The 21,859-nt window shown below is 39.6% G+C and overlaps 1 protein-coding gene across 1 annotated transcript; it reads left to right on the top strand.

The window, feature by feature from the left end:
* Positions 1 to 735: 735 nt before the first annotated feature.
* Positions 736 to 19,597, top strand: LOC102313598 (hepatocyte growth factor). The gene is made up of 18 exons (XM_005939277.3): positions 736 to 902; positions 3,350 to 3,506; positions 3,774 to 3,886; positions 4,471 to 4,585; positions 6,258 to 6,406; positions 7,984 to 8,104; positions 9,051 to 9,169; positions 12,305 to 12,470; positions 12,567 to 12,700; positions 13,500 to 13,593; positions 14,735 to 14,865; positions 15,761 to 15,790; positions 16,282 to 16,387; positions 16,577 to 16,651; positions 16,783 to 16,932; positions 17,023 to 17,129; positions 17,289 to 17,431; positions 17,969 to 19,597. Exons 1-18 carry the CDS (start codon positions 851 to 853, stop codon positions 18,140 to 18,142), a joined length of 2,136 nt encoding a protein of 711 aa, XP_005939339.1. The 5' UTR covers positions 736 to 850; the 3' UTR covers positions 18,143 to 19,597.
* Positions 19,598 to 21,859: the final 2,262 nt, after the last annotated feature.

The raw sequence follows: 21,859 nt of genomic DNA, 5'->3' as shown, positions 1-21,859 counted from the left end.
CTCCCTGTCCTTTGCATCCCCATTAGGTTTATCTTTGTTGACAAGTGCCTGCTGATATCTGTTTTGTTTTGGACGCAGTGTTCCCTGGTGAGGTTGTAAAAAAGCAGAGTGAAAAGGGTCCAAAAAGATGACTGAGTAGTAAAAGGTGAGCGAGAGTGAGATAGGTAAAGAATCCGCAGAACAAAACATTTAAAATAATGTTTTTTTTTGCAGACTTGTAGGAACGCATACTGCAGTCTGTCCAAATGTATAACTGTGGTAGCACTGCTTTTCAATTAGATTTTGAGGTCTTCGTAGTCTATGAAATTTATGGATTACAGCAGAAAATGTTTCCCAAAATTTGCCACAATAGCAGAATCATTTTTCCTTCCTTCTAGACATTAAAACTTTTTTTTTTAATTATAAGAAAGTAACCCTCGGTGGAGGGTGTTAAGGAAGAAAAAGAAAGAAAAAGAAAGAGAGGATGTAATATTTCCTAAACCACGGGTCTGAAGACGCAGATGCACGTTGCTCATATAAAGATCAGTTATTCAACGTTGTTACGGAAGAGATGGCAATGTGTGTGCGTGTGCTTACCTAATTGAAAATTGGTGGTGGTTAAAATAAAGGAAATGAGAGAAAAGAAAGAAAGAGAGAGAGGGGTGGAGGGATAAGCAGACTCACACATCGAAAGAGAGAGAGAGAACAGAGGAGGGGAGGAGAGGGAGGGAGGGGTGACGCGGGGAAGTACTTAGAGAGAAGACGCATCATCTGTGCAGTGGTGGGAGCAACATCTCCTGGTTGCAGTCCGACAGCAACGCGAGCAGCTTTTCCGACTTGTTTCCAGAAACCGTTGTTGCGTGACGAGACCATGTGGATTTACAAGGTCGTTTTCGGATTCGTTTTCGTCGTTTCTTGCTCTGGTAAGTTTGCCGAAAACTACTCACAACTGCTCCCGTTGCTGCCCAACGTGTGACACCAGAGCCAGCGTGTGAGCGCACTGGTTTGCGCTCCCTAACTGTCAAGCACGAGTTAGGAGTGCCTTGAATCATCTGATTTTATTACTGTCGCTGCGATGTTCGGATAATAACACATTCGTCTTGTGTTTAACTCTGTATAGGTGTGTTATTAATGCAATCTGGGGGTGCGCGATTTATGGGTTAGCGTTACTTAGAGTCAAAACACATCCCTGGCAGTATTTTTTAAGACTGGACTTCAGTGAAAAGAGATGCTTTTGCTAAGAGAAATTACAGAGCTTTTTCATTCTAACTCACTACCAGAGCTCATTAGACTATACAGTATCGCTTTGAAATTTAGCTGAATGAACACTGGGTAAGTGATAAGAAAAAAACATCTGCTTATACGCTAACCCACTGTCACCTAAAGTGACCTGTTAAAATCCAATCAATCGTGCAGTCACCCTCTAGCTGAGTGCAACTTTCGCGGTTCATTGCTTCTTGGCACTCAGCCGGTCAACTCAAGCTGACGAGCGGACAAACACTAGGCCTCTGGTACTCTGTGCTCCCCAGCTTGCTTACCACATAGTAAACTATCCAGACACTGAATCTGAAATCAACTCTGATGTGTGACGTCTTCCCTTCAAGTGATTCAACGATTTTTGTTTGTATGTTTTCTATGTGTTTGTGTGTGTGTGTCAGCCTCGATTTCATTTGGGGCCAGTGACAAATGACTGTGCATCCCATTGGACGCTGTAAACCTAATGGGATGCACAGTTAAAGCAGACTTCTTCACACATAAAGTATTGTGCAAAAGCCTTGAGTCACTGCTCATTTCTTTATATTTTAGCAGGAAAATGGGGAAATAGGTGCAGTGATTTATTGAAACGTTTGCAAACATAAATGGAAATATGGTTTTTGAAAGCAAGAACAGCGTTTGCACGATTCTTAGAAACTTGAAGTCAGTATTTGGTATGAGCACCTTTATTCTTCAACGCAGCCTGAACTCTTTTAGCCAAGCTGTCTTGCAATTCTGCAAGTAGTCTTCAGGAATAGTTCTCCAGGCTTCGTGTAAGTCATTCAAAGCTCTTCTATGGATGCTGCTTCCCCGGTCTCTGGGGAGGCCAATCCATGACTGATAGTGTTCCATGGTGTTTTTCTACAAGGTATACTTTTACTGCATTGGGAGTGTAGTTTTGATCATTGTCATGCTAAAAAAATGAAACTACTGTTACTCAGATGCTTTCCATGGTGACCAAAATCTGTTGGTACATTTATGCGTTCATTCAGCTCCAAACATTGACAGAGCATCCACTCTGTTTCACAGATGGCTGTAGACACTCACTAATGTACATCTCTGCTGACCTCCATATTTATTTGGATCTGATTTCTCTTGTCACTCATATTCAGTCCAGTTCTTGCACATTACCTATGCATTTTCTCCTTGTTTCCCTTCCTTAAATATGGCTTTTAAAAGCCAGCCTCCCACTGAGGCTATTTCAGATGAGGCTTTGGTGAGCAGTAGAGAGAGCCGCTAAAGGGCCAAAATGCATCTCTCAGGTCCTGTGTCAGGTCTTTTTTTTTTTTTTTTTTGCAGTTTTACAGTTGTTTTTGTTTTTTCATTCCCTAAGGCCATGGCTTTTTTTAAAGACTTCTTCTTTTGTCTTCCATCTGTCCAGTTTCCTCAGTTTTTTTTTAAAGTGCACATCAAGCCAGATATGCAAAAGCTTTTTGGGAATAATCTTGTTGGTGCAAAAATACTATTACAGAGTGCACAAGATGCATTTTTAAATTGTTTTGCTAAGTTGCCTGTTACATGTAGACACAATACTGTTTTATTGCTTGGTGTAAGTGCTTTTTTTTTTCTAATGGTTGAATGATTCATAGTTTTTTTGTTTGTTAAGTGACTAAACACACAAAAAGAAAATATTTCTGTGAAAATGATCACAAACAAGGACTGGAGTGAAAATAACTGAAAAAGAAAAAAACTGAAAGATATGCAAAAAGTCTGAAGAATTAAGACCCCTTAAATTAAATGAAAGTCTGGCTCTTTGCAAAATAAAAAGAAATGAGGTGTTTGAGACGTTTTCTAGACAGTCTCATCAGCAGACAACAAAGAATACTTTGTTTGTGTGAATTCATTTTATTATTATTATTACTAGAAGTAGTATTTAGTATCCCTTGTGTTAATATATACAATTTAGAATGGGCAGACTAAGACTACTTTTGTCATGGATGTAGAGTCAGACAAGTCTGTAGACTGTCATAAAGCTATCTGTCCGTGTTCAACCACAACAGCATCAGGCCCTTCCTAATGATGCTCTCTCTACCTATAGTTGAGTCTCATTAATAATGTAAAATGTCAAATTAATGCTACTCAGTAATTGTGACCACATTTTGTAATTGTGTATCAGAAGGCAGAAGAAATGCTCTCCAGGACTACCAGAAAACTGACAGCATTCAACTGATGGTCCATTCTGATTCCTCCCACCTGACCAAAAGCAGGAAGCTGAGCTTATCGAAATGTGCTAAAGCCTGCAGCCGCAACAAAAGGCTCCCCTTTACCTGCAGGTTTGTCCATGCTAATGTCATTACCCTTTCAGTTTCAGGATATTACTTTGGTAACATGGGAATGGCTTTCAGTTCGTCTGACTTAATTAATGTTTGCATGATGCATGAATTTTGATGGTTAGTTTAGCAGGCCTCTCCTTTGTGTACTCACAGAATCCCCGTGTTACTGGTTTCCTTTTACTTCAAGATGTCATAAAACTGACCATCATTATTCTCACTCTCCCTCCTGTTTTCTCTTCCTCCTTTCCAATTCTCTTTATTCTCTAGAGCATTTGTGTATGATCATAAAAACAGGAAATGCCAGTGGCTGTCCTTCGACAGGAACTCACCAGGAGTTCAGAGCCAGCAGAACATGAACTACCAACTCTATGAGAAGAAAGGTGCTCTACATTTCCATGTTTTTGCTCACCCAGCTGATACATACACAACAAGTGTCTCTGACTCTCAGAAAAAACACATCCTTGAGGTAGCCTTTCTTTCAATAGACACCACTGCTTCTGTAGAGGTTTTGTTGATTTACATTTTTTAGAAAAAAATAATATCCATTTCATAACAATTTATGCTAGAGTGATTTTAGCTCCGTGATGATGGGAACCCTCTGGGGGGAAGACTAGGAAGGGCAAGGACTATTGGCGTGTTTATTGGGTTGGGCCACATCATGGTTCATTTTCTGTCATTAAGCGGTGTTTATGTAAATAATGGAAATTCCCACCCGTTTTCAATCACACTGACCACAACTGTGAACTGTGAACATGCCGGCTGTGTAACATATTTTTTACTGAGTCCAGATTTTAAAGATGATTAGGAAAGCAGATTTGACTTTTGGCATTGTCGCATCTCCGTTAAGCTCAGTGTTTCAGATGAAAATCTCCTTCTGTCTGTTTTCTCTATTATCTGTTCTGGCTCTGTATGCAAAGCACTTATCACATTTACAAGACCATTCTCTGTGTCTGTCTTATTTCAGACTATGTTAGAGAATGCATTGTAGGAACAGGGCAGAGTTACAGGGGGCGGAGGTCAGTGACTGTGAGTGGGATCCTGTGCCAGGCCTGGGCTTCTCCTGTTCCTCATGAGCACAAGTAAGAATCTGATGTACTTTACACCACAATGTCAAACAAAATAGTGTTATAAGCTCTTTCTTACTGTTAGTTTTGGCCTGCTAGTAATGCAATTAGCTAGTAGCTAGAGGCTGGTCTGTATGTGTGCATATGTATATATGAGTATGATATATTAGGGGTTGATTAGGCTCCTGGGAGCAGTCATTCATCAGAACTGACCTCATTGTAACGCCTTACACAGTCACAGATCATTTCCTGCTGTGGACCTACTGTTTATCTAGATGTGTATGTAGTGTGAATTCAAGTGTGTGTATTTTACTTTTACTGGCATATGCCACATTTGGTTAAATTTAAGTTCTAGGTATGTCCCCTAAATATCTAAATCTATTTTTGCTGATAAGATATTTTTCAAAGTAAGAAAAAAGTTAAAATAATAAGATGCCAGTAAAAGATGACAAAAGTGAAATTTGCACTGATCTCGGTTACATTGCACAGTGCAGTTGCATATTTTTTTACCCAGTAAGCAACAATATAGTTACATTAATCTAAGCCTATATGACTAAGATCCACTGTAGACTTAATAGCGGCAGACAGAGCTATGTGGTTCCTTGAAAATCAAAGACGACTGTACTGTACACTAGCCATACTTTATCGCTGAACCCTATGCTACCTCCTCTCTCTTTTGTTTTTAAACTGTTTTCCTCTTTTTTCCACATTGTTGGAATTCTGTTCATTATTCTCTTTATCACTTTCATATTTAAAGGTAATCCAAGATTGAAAGATAGCCACCAATTTCCTGATTTCCAAAACAAAGAGCACATGAATAGTGTTGAACCTTCAGTAAAAAAGAAAAATCCCACTGCCCTTTCTCCTTAGAGATTTAAAACGACTTTGAAAGGCTTTGTAGTGTCGAATCAAAGCCGGCAGTGTACGTTTGCACCTCCAGTGAACCTGCTTTATCAGGCCGTTATTAACTTTTCTGTAAATCAGGTAATTAAACCCAGGCACTTTGTATGTTTTATCAGTTCACTTACAGACATGGGAAATTGACATACACGCAAGCACAGATTAATGCACGCACATACACACAGACACAAGTTCAAATAGCATTTTTATCAGTGTAAGGTTTCCCCTCCATAGATTGCCCACCAAAGACTTCTCATTTTTGTACCTGTCATTACCAAATCTAGTGAAGGACTATTTCATAGCTTTATCTTTTCCCCATCATGTGGAAAAATACCGCTTGTCTAACAAGCTATGCTTTCTGTGTCCATCATCACAGCTGGTGACTACAGCCATGTGCTTCCCTGATGTAAAAGATATGAGTCATTTGTCAGTGTGTTTATGTTACGTCCACCAACGCCAACCTCATGGAGAACTAACTTTGCTTTTAAGTATTAACCTGTTTTTCCTAAAAAAAAAGACTGCTGTGTCACTGATGACTCAGTCCTTTGGCATAGTTGTCAGTAACTTTTATTTTTGTTAATTTCCACTGGTGGTGTTTACAGAGCAGCACTCTTGTAAATGAGCAAGGAGAAGTCATTCTGTCAGAGATTAAAACCAGAGACCACAAACTGTGACCTTTTGGTGTTTTTCAAAAAGAAGTTGCTCTGCATGCGAGCCGAAACGCTGTATTTGGCAGCAGGTCTTGGTACATGTGTTTGTTTTTTAACTGCAGCTCTGCTTCTGACAGATTCATGTCTAAGAGGTTCAGGAAGACGGACCTCCGGGAAAACTACTGTCGCAACCCAGACAACTCTGCTGTTGGCCCATGGTGCTTTACCACTGACCCTCGGCCACACTTCAGACATGAGGAGTGTGGCATACCACAGTGTTCAGAGGGTGGGTTTTACACACAGGCACACATGTTTGCAGAAATATATCAGTGTTTATATGAGCACATATTAATGTTAAAATAATACCCATTCTGCAATCTGCATTATCTCATCAATTGAGGCTTGATAGCCTGAAATGAGCTCCGGCAAACTAGGCAATCATATAGTTGGACTAAGCAAGTTCTCCTAAACTGTGCTCTCTTGTGATATCTATCTATCTATATGTGTGTGCGTGTGTTACTTGCTGAGGCCAGCTGCAGCTGTTTCCAGGTGTGTGGTTCGGTTTACACTGTCCTCTCTCATTCCATCAGGCTCAGGGTTTGTAAAGGGTTTGAACCTGAAGAAGCGGGTGTTGGAATGTTACGGGATATTAATCCCCCTGTCGTCTACTCAACATCAATTGTTAGCCATTATATCCATCCCTGTGGCATACATGTGGTTGTGATGAAAGAAGAGGGCCTCCTCAGCATGTTTTAGCCTTTATGTTATATCGCACAATGTTACTGTCAGGCACTGAAGGAGGGGATGATAATGACCTCTGTTATCTAATCCTCGGGGATTCATGCTGTCAGAGGGGTTGTTTCCTCAGCATGCATGGCACTGGATCACTTTAATGAGGCGCCAGGTTGTGGTTGGGTAGGACAAAATGGGAATCCTTCTTGCTCTTTAACTGACACAAGTTGTACAACAAAGATAATGACATTTTATTTTGATAAAAAGCCTGTGCTCTCCCAGTAAAAAAATGACTGGGAGGGTTTCTCCTGAAATTAAGTGGTCCTAATAGGAAACATACACACAGACACGCAAACATGGCGTGTACAAGCACAAATACATGTGCAGCCTGTGGACTCACAAACATCTGTTTCCAATCTGGATCCTTGCTGTTGTTCACACTAGACAATGTATTCTACTCACCAGGCAGAAAATGAGGCTTTGTCTTTATCCAAGAAACTTTTTAATGCTTGCATCCATATTTTAAATATCTTTGTTTATAACGAGTCTTCATTAAAGCTGAAGTATGCAAGAATAAAGTACTTTGATTGGCCAAAACTGATCATTATGATATACAGTGGAACCCCGGCTTACGAAGTCCCATTTAACGAAACGCCACCTCTTCCTCCACCAAGAACTTCGTTTCCAGCCAGCATCGCCTCACTCAAAAGGCGATGGAAAAAGGTGCTTCGACTTATGAAAGACCCTCTGGAACGAATTATTTTCGTAAGTCGGGGTTCCACTGTAGTAGGTGTAGAAATCCAGTTCTTGCACAGCCCAGTTGAAAATCTAGTATGGTGAAAGGCTGTTAACGACTTGTTTGTCTAGTGTAACAAACAAAAAAATGTTGCTTATCCCACTTTACGTATTATGTTATCAAAATGTTTAGTTCAAAATGTTGCTTAACAGTTTGGGAATCTAATATTAAACACTAAAGTGTATTCAATTTGATCTTCAGCTCTATTCCTTTGTCAGCCCATGGCTATCCTACTAAAAAAAACACACCTCTCATTTATATTCTGGATATATGATTTTTCATTGATCAACTTAGCATTTTTCTAAGATATGTGCATGTGTTTTTCTGCTGTATAGTTGAGTGTATCAACTGTATTGGCGAGGATTACAGAGGACCAATGGACCACACAGAAAGTGGAAAAGAATGCCAGCGGTGGGACTTGGATGACCCACACAAACACCTGTACCACCCCAAGAGGTGATGCTCACAAGTGCACACACACAGATACACACTTACCTCTGCAGCGCACAAAATTTGTGCAAGCTCAATCACATCTACTTGCATGCATGCTTATAGCATGAGAATACATTATGTTTTAAAAGGTTCATAAAGTAATTCAATGTAGTTTCGCTGCACTTACTTTGGTGATGAAGTGATTTGGATTCAGTTAGTGAAAACCTTCCCCAAAGGAATAATATTGGAATCCAGTGTGTGTTTATGTGGTTTTTTTTGTGTACTTAACAATAATATGTTGGGAAAATGCTTCATTTTGACTTAATTGTCCCAAATTGCTTTAAACTCTCAGACTTGGGCCTAAGCTGTTATTCATTTATACCTGTTTTAAGGTTTCATATATTTTAATCTATATTATTATTCGTTGCACGATCTTCAAAGAGTGTGCGTACACGTCAGCTGTGTGCATCTGTGTCAAGACAGCTAGTGGGATGGCAGGTGGTCTGGATTAGTGGGGACTCGTTAACACATCCTTAATCATCCCACTGTTTATGTAAACGAGGTCCCAGACTGCTCATAGCACTAATGTAATAAGAGGGTCCCACTGCCTGATACTTCATGCCTAGTGGCTACAGGCCTGAAGGGATGTAGGACTTTGGGATGACTTACTGTAGAACACCTGTTGTGGTGCAACTCATTATCTTCCTCACTCCCCTGAGCTCAGAAGAGTTATTAGTGTGTCGGTTACATGCAATGAATTGTCTCTCAACTATTTTGCACTGCTTGTGAATCAGCAGGAAAATAGAAACATGGATCTCTTGACAGGGATCTCTTGACTTTCAGAATATAGTGGCAGTTAACATCCTCATGAGTCCTCCAAGTGTGTGATAGTTGTTTTATATTTTGTTTATTTGCAATGCTTTTAAGTCTTGTTTCTGCTTACATATTTTTTCTGCCTGTTTTGTATTAGGTACTCTGACAAAGGCCTGGATGATAACTATTGTAGAAACCCAGACGGACGCCAAAGACCCTGGTGCTTTACCACAGACCCAAATACACCCTGGGAGTACTGCAACATCACAGTTTGCGGTGAGCATATATTCATGTTTGTTTGTGTGTGGTTGAATCCATTTCCATTTGTCATGCATGTTACGGAGCAATCTATGCCCTTCTGTTAGTGGCAGTGTTGCTGCTCAGTGCGGGTCGACAAAGTATGACTGACTGCAGCAAAATTTACTGCTTCCTGTACCTTTCATTTTACCATTCCTCCCCTCTTCCTGGCTAATGCTAAAGAATATACAAACACACACTCACCCACCCACACAAACAGATGCAGAGCCCCCCTCCCCTCCTTCTTAGGGTTGGCTCTCTGTTATGTCTTCTCTGATAGCCAGAATGTTTATTTTTTTCCCTGCACCACTGGCTTTCTGTTTATTGTTCTATGCCAGCTCTTATGTGTGGTAGTCAGACTGCACAGGTCTGAATTACTGCTCTACATTAACCTCGTGTTACACATGCAGACACAACACCAGGGTCACACACACTACAAGCAGATCATTTACACCTCATACACTTAGTGCAAACGGTGTGATTGATGTTTAAGAGATCGTGTGTGCGTCACATCTGGCTTTGGCTTTGTGTGTCTTTGCACTTGTAGTAAACCAGCAAACACTGCGTGCTTGGAGTTCACCCTGCAATCAGTGACAAGTCAGACACTGGATTCTTCAAGAACATAAAATAGAAACAGAGCTGGTGTTGTTGTTGGACTCTGCTTTATTCTCTTTAGTCTGTGACCGGCCTGCTTTCCTGCTAGAAGCATCAGCAGTCCTGGCTCCATGTTTACTAGATGGCACTCCACCATGTGGACCCAGTGATTCACTGTTCTCTCCCCCTTATTTTCTCCTCTCTAAAAATTGTCTTCTACCCAGGGCATTCAACCCTTCTCTCACTCTTTCTCTATTATGGGAGCTTTTTGGGAACAGACCAAGTTTACGACCCAGTTAGTCTTAATCAAAACAAGGCACACAGAGACAACCAGATAAAGTGTTCATTTGATAAGGCCCCTTCTTTTGTTTACTGTCAAACTAGTTCAAATCTATTTTTATGCATCTACTATGCACAGCAAATCTCTGTTTTAGAGACTTGAAGATCTGGCGCTTTGTACATTTTCGGGTACAGTCGTGTAATGCTCAGGTTAATGAACTTGTAGCACTATCTAATGAGGATCTCCGTGAAGACAAGCACAGCAGACTCAATTTTGTGCCTTGGTTATCTTTTTGAGCCTAGCTAAACTGCATTCTTTCAAAACCACAGCTATTCTATTGATGTCAGATAGTCAGTGTACTAAGAGTATTTGGCACCATTTCAAATACACTGTCACACTGAATACATCTATAATCCTGGCTGTTTGCTACTATTGACATCACTGTGCACTAATACAAAGTGGATGTATCTTGAGATCGGGGAATGATAAAACCTGGGGATGAGGACAGTGTCATTTTTAGGCCAACTAATTTGGCTGCCATCAGAGCAAATTGTTTGTTGCAGTCTGAATTGTAGGTGTTGGCAGTTGGGAGACTGAATTCTGCACAGTGAGGGTCTAAATTTACCAGGAGACAATTTACCCCACAACCCCCCAAAAAAGTGCCCCATTGGCAAGCTGTACTTTTCTGAACATACATACACTTTTATGGCTTAGCATGCAACATTAATCAGTGTAATTGTATCTATTATATTAAGGTTTTCCACAGCAATGTTACACAAACACACTTTTTGTTTGACTTCAGTTCACAGTTACCAATTTTTTTTTGCAGAGGATGGCATTCAGACTAACATATTTTGATATATTGGTAGACTCATTTGTTTATGTTTCGTGTGAAAATGCAAATTACAACAGTGGCAGAACCTTGACCCTGTGGAAGTTCCTGAAACATCTTCCTGGAAAATCATTCATGGAGAACGATATACAAATTTCAGGCAAATGAAAAACCTCCTGAGGGTTTTTCAACTTTCTATACAGTTCAAAGTTACCATAATTTATTCAGTTTTCATCACTTTTTTTCTCTTTCCGCTCTCATTTCACTGATCTGTAACTCACAGCAATTGTTTTCAAAATTTCTTCATACACCATTTAAACTAAATGAGCTTTTATCAGTTCTTCACCATCTCTGTGCACAGTGTAAATTAGGTGGCCAAACTTTTCACACTGTCTTTTTTTCTATGTTAGTGCAATCATAAATGGTAAATTTGAGCAGATTCAAACTAGCCCCATTCAGTGTTGCCAATTCCTCAGTAAGGAAAATCGCTATTGGTTGTCCTAAAAGTCGCTAGAAGTCGCTAAATGACGTCATCGCCTAATTTGCATAATTGGTCATGCTAATCTAATATTAACCAACGAGAGAAATAACATCGTGGAAGAGACATAAAGTGAGTAAAAAACGTCCTAAATGCATTTAGAGTTTATTTAGGACTCCAAATTAAATTTCTTTTAGCAATTATTGTTTTTTTTAATGTCACAATTCCAACCCTGCTCCTTTACCCGGGTTTGGACCGGCAAAAGTGACCCGAAATAGGCACTCTGGTGGAGTTACTTTGTGTGTGTGTGTTTATAAGTAATTTTAAACCTTGTGATCCACAAAACAGCATAAGAGTAAAAGAGTAAAAGAAGAACTGACTGCGTTACAGCACCCGCTGCTTGTTGAGAGTAATAGTGATATGCGCTTTCACGTCTTTTTTAGCGACTTTTTTTTAGAGAAAAAGTCGCTAAGGGGTCTGAAAACTCGCTAAATATAGCGACAAAGTCGCTAAGTTGGCAACACTGGCCCCATTTATACACTGTAGTTGAGGCATTTAAAATTAATTTTCATATGCATTTCATATTGCCTTATGCGTTAATTGCATTTTTTTTTCAGCATTATATATGTTGAGGGAAAGAACCACGATTTTAAGAGTTGGGTTAGCCCTCAGTTGTGGTTGGTAGTGTTTAATTCTCCTCATATACCAGAGATGATCCTCATATCGAAGAGGATTTGTTTATCTAACATATGTAAATAAAGATTGACTTTTGGGGGTTATGCTGAAACATCTTTAGTTGCAAGAGCACAAGATCTTGAGCCTAAATTACTAAGCTTTCTATATACTATACTATCCTTGCTATATTTTGGTTTGCCTTTTGGTTTGTTTAAGAACATGTGTTATTATTAATTTTTTGTCTATATTTTTTAGAAACCCCTCCTAAAAGTAATGTGGTGGAAACAACTGAGTGTTACCAGGGCAGAGGAGAGGGTTACAGGGGAGCAGTAGATATGACACCCACTGGACTTACCTGCCAGCGCTGGGACTCTCAGTATCCCCATAACCATACATTCCTGCCTGAAGCCTACCCCTGCAAGTGAGTCAGAAACTTACATGATACAACCATCCACTCACTCACCCTTGCACTTACATTTTAGCAGATTACAGCATGACTTTCTCTTGTGTTTTCCAGGGACCTGAGAGAGAACTTCTGTCGAAATCCAGATGGCCAAGAATTCCCCTGGTGCTTCACTACAGACCCAAGAGTCCGCACAATGTCCTGCATTAATATCCCTCAGTGTGGCACCCAAAACAGGCTTGTCAGCGGTGAGAGACTCAACGGATTTATTTGGCTTTGACAGGAGCAAGGGAAAAGACAATTTTCTCTCCATCGGAAGCAGATAAATGCGCATATTCTGAGAGAGATCTTGTAACCACACACATCCCAGCGGAAAGCTGTTGCCCTGTAAGAGTGTGGGAAGGACTGACCACCATGTATCACACAAATAAAATCTGACAGCAACTCAGGATGGTCAGTTCTTACTGGTCACTAAAAAAAGATCAAAAGATTAGTGCTGTTTGAGATTCTTTTCGAGGTAGATTTAGAAGTTCTACATGCAGATCTATAGCTGAGTAGGCAAATTCAGATTCCCTAAGGGATTTTAACGGATATTCTTTCGAGACTGAGTGGGCTTGAATTGGAATTATAAAACCACTCTGAGGCTATCTTGTGGTTTACGCTTGAGAGTTCAATACATTCCCATATACAAAATACTGTAAATTAAATGAAGGGTAACAAACAGCTAAAAAAAATTATGAACGGCGGTATTTTTCTCATTTATCATTGTCAAGGATTACTTTTGTGTTTCCAGCCAAGCATAAAGTAGGACCACTACAACAACTACGATAGCTCAGCTAAGGGTTGTGTATTCTTTTGCTCATATTTGAACACAATCCACAGTTTTTTTTTTACTCTAGCTTTTCAGTTGAACAGCACCACAAGCATAATTGTACATTTATAGAGACTGTTTTGCATATTTTTGTTTAAAGCCCTTATTTGTTTGCACACGCAGTATGTGTCCAGACAGCCTATCTAATTCTTCTATCTCATTTTGTCCAAATCCAGACTGCTATGAAAGATTTGGAGAAAATTACCAAGGACAGCAGTCAAGGACTAGATCAAACCTGCCCTGTGCTCCCTGGAGAGACCACAGCAACAGGTCAGCCCACTGGATCTCTGCTACTTCCTAATCACTTTCCCAAACTTCACTATGATGTAGAAAACAGACTTGCACCATTAATAAAACTGTAGACAAGCACTACTGGCTAAAATAGACATTTAAATTGTCACACCGGTCCACAACATGTTAACCCACAGACCCCAACAAAGTGTAGGAGATTTTAAGGCACTCAGTGAGACAAGAAGAAGAAAGAAAACACAAATTTTGAACAGAAGACGACCTTGTGCACGACAGTCCTGCTATGCAAGTGTAGCTGAGTTTTCTAGAACCATGTGTGCAAATCTGAAACATGGTGTTGTTTTAGGGAGGCACTTTATAAGTGACCTCTACTTAAGTCTCGCTGTTGTTAGTCAGTCAAGGCAAGCCACTTGTTCTCAGAGGAGAAAACAACTCCTAGCCTCCCCTACAGCTTTTTTATGGCTTGAGAAGCGTTTTCCTGAAAATGACCCAGCTGAGCAAGAAAGACTCCCAGAGATAACTTGGCTGGGCGATGCACTCTTTACAACTCACCCTTGACCCTAAATCCGCTCCTTTACAGGAACACTTCAAAGCCACTCAACCCCACTGTATGGCTCCTTCTAATGGGTCAAAAGCTGGGGTTAGGAAGTCAGAGAGAGAGCTGGCTACACCAGAAGGATAATATAAATAAACATGAATTTTAAACCCTTGATTGCTATGATTTCACCACCTTATTAGTTAAGGAATTTGGTGTGAGAAGGAATTTAGTTTGTGGTTTTAAAATTGTAGCGAGAATGCTTCATGTGTGGGATACGTCTGCACGAGTATTAGATATGTGAATGTAGGTGGGAGCATACTGTCTAAGTGAGTAATTCCTTTGCAAATCACCTCATTATCTTGTCTGGAGGGAGAGAGCCTACACAGCTGTGTATTTAACGGTCCAAATCCTATCTGGCTAAATTCATTCAGCTTTTTACACATAGTTATAAATCAGTAGAAATCCTTTTTTTAACTGTCAAAACAAGACAAATTATCTGCTTAAACTAAAAGAAAGAACGAAAGCAAGGGAGATGTTTCTTTTGTTTTCACATTGTCTTTGGGGCTTAATAAATGTTGATGAAAGATTTGTTAAGGGATCATTCGGGTTTCTGTGTTTGCTCAGTGGTGAGAGGGGCATGCCGACGGCTGGCCTGGAAGGAAACTACTGTCGAAATCCTGATAAAGACAAACATGGTCCCTGGTGTTACACCAACAATTCTGCCATACCCTGGGACTACTGCAATGTGAAACCATGTGAGTGTCAATCCATACAATATGAGCACTGACACACACACAGAAACATAAAAGTCACTTAGATAATGTGTAATTGAAGCTTTATCATAGTTCTAGAGAAAAGACGGAGCTAGTGTTTTTTGTTTTCACTTCTGTTTCTTTCTCTCTCACTCTAACACACACACACACACACACACACACACACACACACACACACACACACACACACAGAGGGAGAATAATTTGGAGTGGGTAAGTCTGTCTATACTCACAGGAGATCCATAGTCATCAGGAAGCCTGAGGGTTTTTGTATGGAGCCAGAGGCATCATGCTTGCAACTAGCTTATAAAAGTTTATGAATCTTTTTCTTCTTTTTTACACTTTTTTACACTTTTAACTACAAGACCATACCCTTGTTGTATTTCACGTTTTAGGATTCCTTCTCACTTACTGTTTTGTAAATAACTGTGTTACAATTCTGATTTGTTATTTAATATATTATCCTTGCCATCTGTTATCTTGCCGAGCCTCCATTAGTGGTGTGAATAATGCATCCATGTTTGATTACTTGACGTGAGCAGATTATGAGAATATAAATTAATTCATGACTCCTGACCTTAAAACTATGAGAAAAGTGCTTTAAAGTATATAAATAAAACATAAGCAGTTGTGCTCTTGTGGCGTCTGTTACATCTAAAAATCTAAAATTAGGAAGCAGCTTTAACCTACAGACACACTGCAACCCTTTTAAGGCGTGTTGCATTCAATTAAACATGACATGGAAAACAAACTCATTGGCTCTGGTAGCTGTTGCTCTATGCTCACTGTGAAATTTACACCCCTGTGTGAGGTTGGCTCTTACCTTGTATGAGTTAATGCGCCCTGATCACTTGCTTGTCTCCTTGCCTCTCTGCAGGTAATGCTTCACAGAACACCATCCAACTGGGTGAGAGTCTCTCTGTGCTCATCTGTCTGCCTGTGTGTGCGAGTGGCTCAGTTGCTGAACTGTATTTGATTGGCTACAGAACTTGATGGGGTGCTTTTTATGTCCAGCTATAATGATGCATGAGATAATGAGGTTGTGGTGGCATCTGTTTCCCTTTCTGTGTGTCTCTGTTGGTCTTTCTGTGTTACTTTGTACTCTTCTTCACATAGTAATTGAAGAACAAATGATGAATCCTCTGCTCTCTTGACATACAGAGTTCAGAATACAAATGGGTTCTGTTAACATTTTCAGTAATCACCTTAATTATCGGCCTCATCAGTTAATGTTCTTATGATGATGATTGAGCTGCGTCGTTAGGCAGCTCGAGTGCCTCTTGTATTGTGACTATGTAAACAATATATGTCCGTGTTAACTACAATGTCATTGTGTCTGTGACCGTGTCTTTATGGCTAAAATTTAATGTATATTTTATTTGCGCTCTGACTTTCTAGGTGAGGAGGCTTCTGTGAGCTGTTTTGTCCATAAGACAACGAGGATCGTAGGAGGAAGTCCAATGAGCATATCAGAAGGCAGCTGGATGGTCAGCATACAGAAAGGGTATGGGATTTAGCATTCGACACATTTTCCTCTACTAAAGAACAGTGGAGGATCCTGCCCAGACTATTCTTGAATTGATTAAAAAAAAATCTGAAGGGTTGCTTATTCTTTTCAGTTTCAGGTCATGTATGCTGTGGGATGTCATAGATTTGACCTCAATATAATATTTGTGTTTTGTGCTGTTCTCAGATCAATGCACTGGTGTGGCGGTTCACTAATACGAGACGAGTGGGTGCTTACTGACAGAGAGTGCTTCTCCTCATGGTAATGTTGTCTCCCTTTTTGGTTTTTGGAGTAGGGTGATAAAAAGTTAAAGGATTTGAGCAGTTTTAACCCTAAGAATGATAACTGTGCAGTATTTCCAACTGTATTAACTTTTTCTTGTGCCTGTTCAGTGTTCCGAACCTCAGCGAGTATCGAGTGTGGCTGGGGGTCTCTGATATTCGAGAGGGCGCTCCTGACTGGTCTAAGAGGCAGGAAGTCAGTATAGCCCATGTAATATGTGGCCCTGAGGGCTCCAGCTTAGCCCTCCTAAGGCTCTCTAAGTGAGTGCCTGGAAAAATAATCTCAGTGATATATTGATATATTTTTCTGTACTTGTGATGCTAATCATATTTTGTAAATATGTTTTTCAGGCCTGCCCTTCCTGCAGACAATGTCCATACGATTCAGCTACCTGTGGCTGGGTGCAGCATCCCAGAAGGAACAATATGTAAAATGTATGGATGGGGAGAGACCAAAGGTACTAATATTATATACTGGATTATAGTATACATACCTATTTTCTGGTTCTTATGCTTGCAATATGTTAACCATGGGTTTTTCTTAACATTGTGTTGCACTGTATTATATTTACTACAACAAAACACAGGCAATGAAGTGCAATTTTTAACTCTTTCAGGCACTGGCTATGAAGATATGCTAAAGGCAGTGGAACTGCCCATTGTCAGGAATAACCGGTGTAGAGAAATGCACAGAGGAAACCTTCACATCACCACCAACAAGATCTGTGCAGGAGGGAAGAGAAATGAGGGAGTGTGTGAGGTAAACTGTTGTAAACAGTTTGTATTGTTTTCCTAAAGAAGTGTTTTGGTATTTACACACAGGGCAAATAACTGTTTTAGTGATCAGAAGGAAAAGTGCTCACTAGAATTCATACAGTGCACTCAAACCGTGTTGGTAAACAAGAACAGGCTTTTACTCCTATGGATAAAGTAATTGTTCCCAGTGTGAATCTACGTGGGCATTAGCGCCTTTGTTTAACACAGTGCTTCCAAAGCCCAGTTTGATCTAAATCTCAAACAAATGTTATGTGAATCCGTGGGCTTAGTATTCAGTCAGTTGTAAATAGAGCAGCTGGAGACTGTTGCGCTAAATTTCATCAGCTATCAAAGACTTGATTTTGTGGTTTCTGGCTTTAGAAAAGAGCTGCCCATGTTTGGATATAATATCTATAACAGAACAATTTCATTTGAGTGTCAGAAACGTAAAACATTAATGTTAGCTGTTTAAAACTACGGACAAAGAAAAATGTGCTATAAATTTAATCTTTCTTTTTTTTTTTTTCTTTTTTTTTCACAGAGGGACTATGGAGGCCCTCTGGTGTGTCAGGATGGGTATATCAGGGTTATTGTTGGAGTAAGTGTCCATGGCAGAGGCTGTGCTCGGGCCAACCAGCCTAGCATCTTCATTAACGTGCCCTTCTACACGCAATGGATCTACAAGGTTTTCAAATATTACCCCAACACCGTCTAGAAACGTAACCGAGAATGAAAAAAGTTTGGGGGACTAAATCTGACCAAGACCACCAGTGGTGCACGCAGGATGCCTGGTTTATATGTTTTGCATACTTACACAGTCCAGATCAATAGGAAATTGATCCAAGGATGTACTTACACTATGATGTAATATTTAAAGTATCAACAAGAATATTCAGATTCCAAAAGGCACTGATGGCAGTAGAGTGGATGTTTTATCTTAGACATATGGTAAGAAAGTCAAGAAACAACAAAGTATGGCTTTGACTGAGTTGGGAGCAGAACAGACAAACATACACATATATGTATATATCTTTTTTATCCAATTCACATTTTCCTTTGGGTAGCAGTTCCACCATAATTGTGTATGTGTGTATGTAATTACTCTTGATTCCTGGCATTACTTGAATATTTTAAATACCAAATTCGGTGGTTCAGCAGCTGCTTTTGTAGAGTACGTCAATGGGCCACTTAGAAAACTATCCAGTGGTAGGGCAACGTTAAGGACACTATGACGAGCTTTGATAAAGTGGTCCTTACTGTACATACTATTTTAATGAGTGTGTTTGTGACACTCTTAATTCATTTAGGTCTTATAGATCTATTATAAGAGAACTCAGATGTTGGGGTGGATATAAAGTGTGCTATCTCTGTGTTTTAGCTTTTAGCCACATTTCTGTTTCATTGTGGTGTCAAATAAACAGAAATACCTAAATAAACTGCATCTTCAGTGTTCTTCTCCTAACACAATACACCTGACTGAAAGATGCTCTTTGCTTTCTGTGTAAAAAAAAATGAGTGTATGGTTACCCAGTCTTCACAGGATTTGAAAAACATGTATTTTTTTTTCCTTTTATGTGTGCACAAAAGTTCTTTCTGTACAGAATATAATATTTCGTTTAAAAAAAAAAAGTTGAATAGTCATTGGTATGTCTGTTTTTTATGTTTGTTTTTTATGTCTGTGTATGTGCAGAGGGAGAGTGAGTTTTGCCTGTGAGCCTGTGCACGTTTAAGCCAGAACTGAATCCACTCTCATACCTTGGCAGACCCTTATTTTAATTCCACCCTAGATATTAGCGTGTCAGAGTCTGCTGTTTCCAACTCTTGTGGATGGGATGTGGTCTTTGTAACATTACTGTCTGTGATGGGTTTCACTGTGATGACTGAACAGCCCTTGAAACAACTTGACACACTTCTTTTTCCAGTGTCAGTGATTGAGATGGCTTTACAGCTACATTATTTTTGCATGAGTGAGAAAAATGGTCTGTGTGTGAGTGTGTGCACACTAAAAGATTCTGCAAGCTGCTATATTCCACAGACTGTACAGTAATGCCTTATAATATAAAATGTGTATTGTATTGAGTGCATTTACTATGAGCGTGAAATGTTAAACCCAGTTTCAGCATTATTTTCAAATGATGCCTGTCATTATATTAAACTCTTTTTCTACTTATCTGTGAATTGAATTTTAATTTCATGTTTTAAATGTTGCATTCTTTGCATTCTGAGTACAAACGTGCATAACTGCAGTCAGTTTGCTGCATAATTAATAGAACAGAGGTTGGTTGTTGTATTTCACTACCAGAAGATGGCACCATGGTAGCATAGAGACTATGAGGACGAATTTGTAATCTTGCTAATCTCTCTTTCTCCCTCTTTCTCACACACACACACAGACACACACAATCCATACAGCCACATTCACTTTCAATTGCACACACAAAGTGGCATATACTCACACACACCACTGGTTCCAGCCATGTAGCTGTTCCTGATAAAAACACTACACCAAAATAGCCGAATTTTGGTGTCACCACATTCAGAGTTTAATAGAGTGGGAGTGTGAGATAAATATGAGGGGGCACGAGAGTATATGTGTGAATGCGAGTGTTAGAAATAGAACGCATTAAGGTGAAAGAGAGCAGCTACTGCGAGCTGGAGATTAAACGCTGAATCCATTGATGCTGTATTAAGAAACTTATGGAGCAAGCAGAAAATGCTCTGGGATCGACACTTTCCGTTGCAACGTGTGTGCTGCTTGCTGATGCTGAGACAACACACACAGACACGCGCGCACACACTCGTACTTATGGCTGGGACAGTACAGTATCTGTGATAATGCATACTGTAGGCATCAAAGAAATATGACGTGTAAGAAGTTTGCTTTCATGTGCAGGTCAGCAGGGTGAACGGAAAGACATGGAAATGTAGATATAAACGAGCAGATAAACACAAGGACACCGGTCCCCTCCCCGCTCACCCCCTCTGTGCTACAGCATGCAGGAGGCTAATGATCCACTGAACATGGTTTGTGTCACGGCTGTTCGCTCTGGCATGGAAGCACAGTCTACAAGACATAGGGTAAAGAAAATGATTAAGAGCAATAATCAATTTTCAAACAACGATTAGTTGTCGACAGTGCTGCAATGTGACAACTTGAGGAGTAAAATGAGACACTTTTATCTCTCTCTATCTGGCTGGCCATTGAAATTCAAACACAGTAGCAGGATAGTCTCACATGCTGCCACAGTTGGCTGACGACTCCAGGCAGAGATCTGCTCCTCAATCCCTCTGTATGTGTCTTACGTATGCGACTAAATGAAAGAGAAGGAGTGGCTAGAAGAGAAAGATGGAAAATGAGAGAGGGACTGATCATTCCAGAGAAAGGCTTTTATAAGCCACAAGACTCCCATTACAGATCATTATGTTTCAGATTTAGTTAAGAATATCTTTCGTAATCTAATTGGGTTGTCTTTGTAATGTCATTTAACCTCTTTTTAGGCACTTTCACTTCTCTCTGTGGAGTCGTCGGTTTTGGGCCTCTGTTATACCTGTGTGTATTCGAGTATGCTTGTGCGCGCGTGCGTGTGTGTGCCCATTTCTGATTGTCAGATTATTATTACTTCCAAGTGTAGGCTTACAAGAGTGTAGAGAGGAAATCTGATCATATCCAAGCTTTTGAAAGTATCTTTCTTCTGTCAGGATTTCACCTTGTAAAATGACACACCTTTCCATCCCAATACCAACTCTACCTGATACTTTTCATAGTATATTCAGTTAAAAAACACACAAATGCACCCACACTGGACAGCCATACATAGCAAAGTGAATAGTAAAATAAATCTTTGTCAAATAAATTTGAATAAAGCTCATTTTTATTTAATCTCTAAAACTGGAAAATTCCCATTGTTATGAGTCCCACATTTAAAAAAAAAAGATAATATAAGAAACATGGGATGCAATTGAGTTTTCCAGAAATTCTGACAGGTACAATGGTCTACAAACAATCAGCAAACACAGCAGAGCACATTGCCTATGAAATTAACTCTCCACATCAGCTCAGCTTCTGATCTTCTAGACACTGACTGAATAACTGTTTGATTCACATCTTATTGTAGAAATGTTTGAAAATGAGCGAGAAGAGGTAGTAGCAAGCAAACTACAAGAAGGCACAGATTATTTTTCAATCAATTTAGTCAAGTGTTTTCTTTCTTAAAGCAAGTACACAATCTTGTTATACTTACCACTCCCATACGGTAAAAAAATACATTTTTCCTGGCCAAAATATATTTCAAATATATGGTAAATATATTTTGTATTTGTGATGCTCCAAAAAAATATATTTTTGAAATTGAAAATATATTTCTTTCAAACCAAAATACATTTCAAAACATATTTTAGGGTGAAGAAAATACATTTCCAACCTTACAGTAGA

The sequence above is a fragment of the Haplochromis burtoni genome, unplaced genomic scaffold (assembly GCF_018398535.1).
Source record: "Haplochromis burtoni strain Fernald_Lab_line unplaced genomic scaffold, NCSU_Asbu1 Contig_264, whole genome shotgun sequence".
NCBI lineage: Eukaryota > Metazoa > Chordata > Actinopteri > Cichliformes > Cichlidae > Haplochromis > Haplochromis burtoni.
This window is presented reverse-complemented; position numbering and strand designations above follow the sequence as displayed.

What these genes read in the sequence shown, in the direction of transcription:
- LOC102313598 (XM_005939277.3), top strand. Translation starts at nt 851, where the DNA reads ATGTGGATTTACAAGGTCGTTTTCGGATTCGTTTTCGTCGTTTCTTGC. An exon ending in CCAACTCTATGAGAAGAAAG is followed by an intron (nt 3,887 to 4,470) that starts GTGCTCTACATT and finishes GTCTTATTTCAG; the next exon opens with ACTATGTTAGAGAATGCATT. An exon ending in CCTGAAGCCTACCCCTGCAA is followed by an intron (nt 12,471 to 12,566) that starts GTGAGTCAGAAA and finishes TGTGTTTTCCAG; the next exon opens with GGACCTGAGAGAGAACTTCT.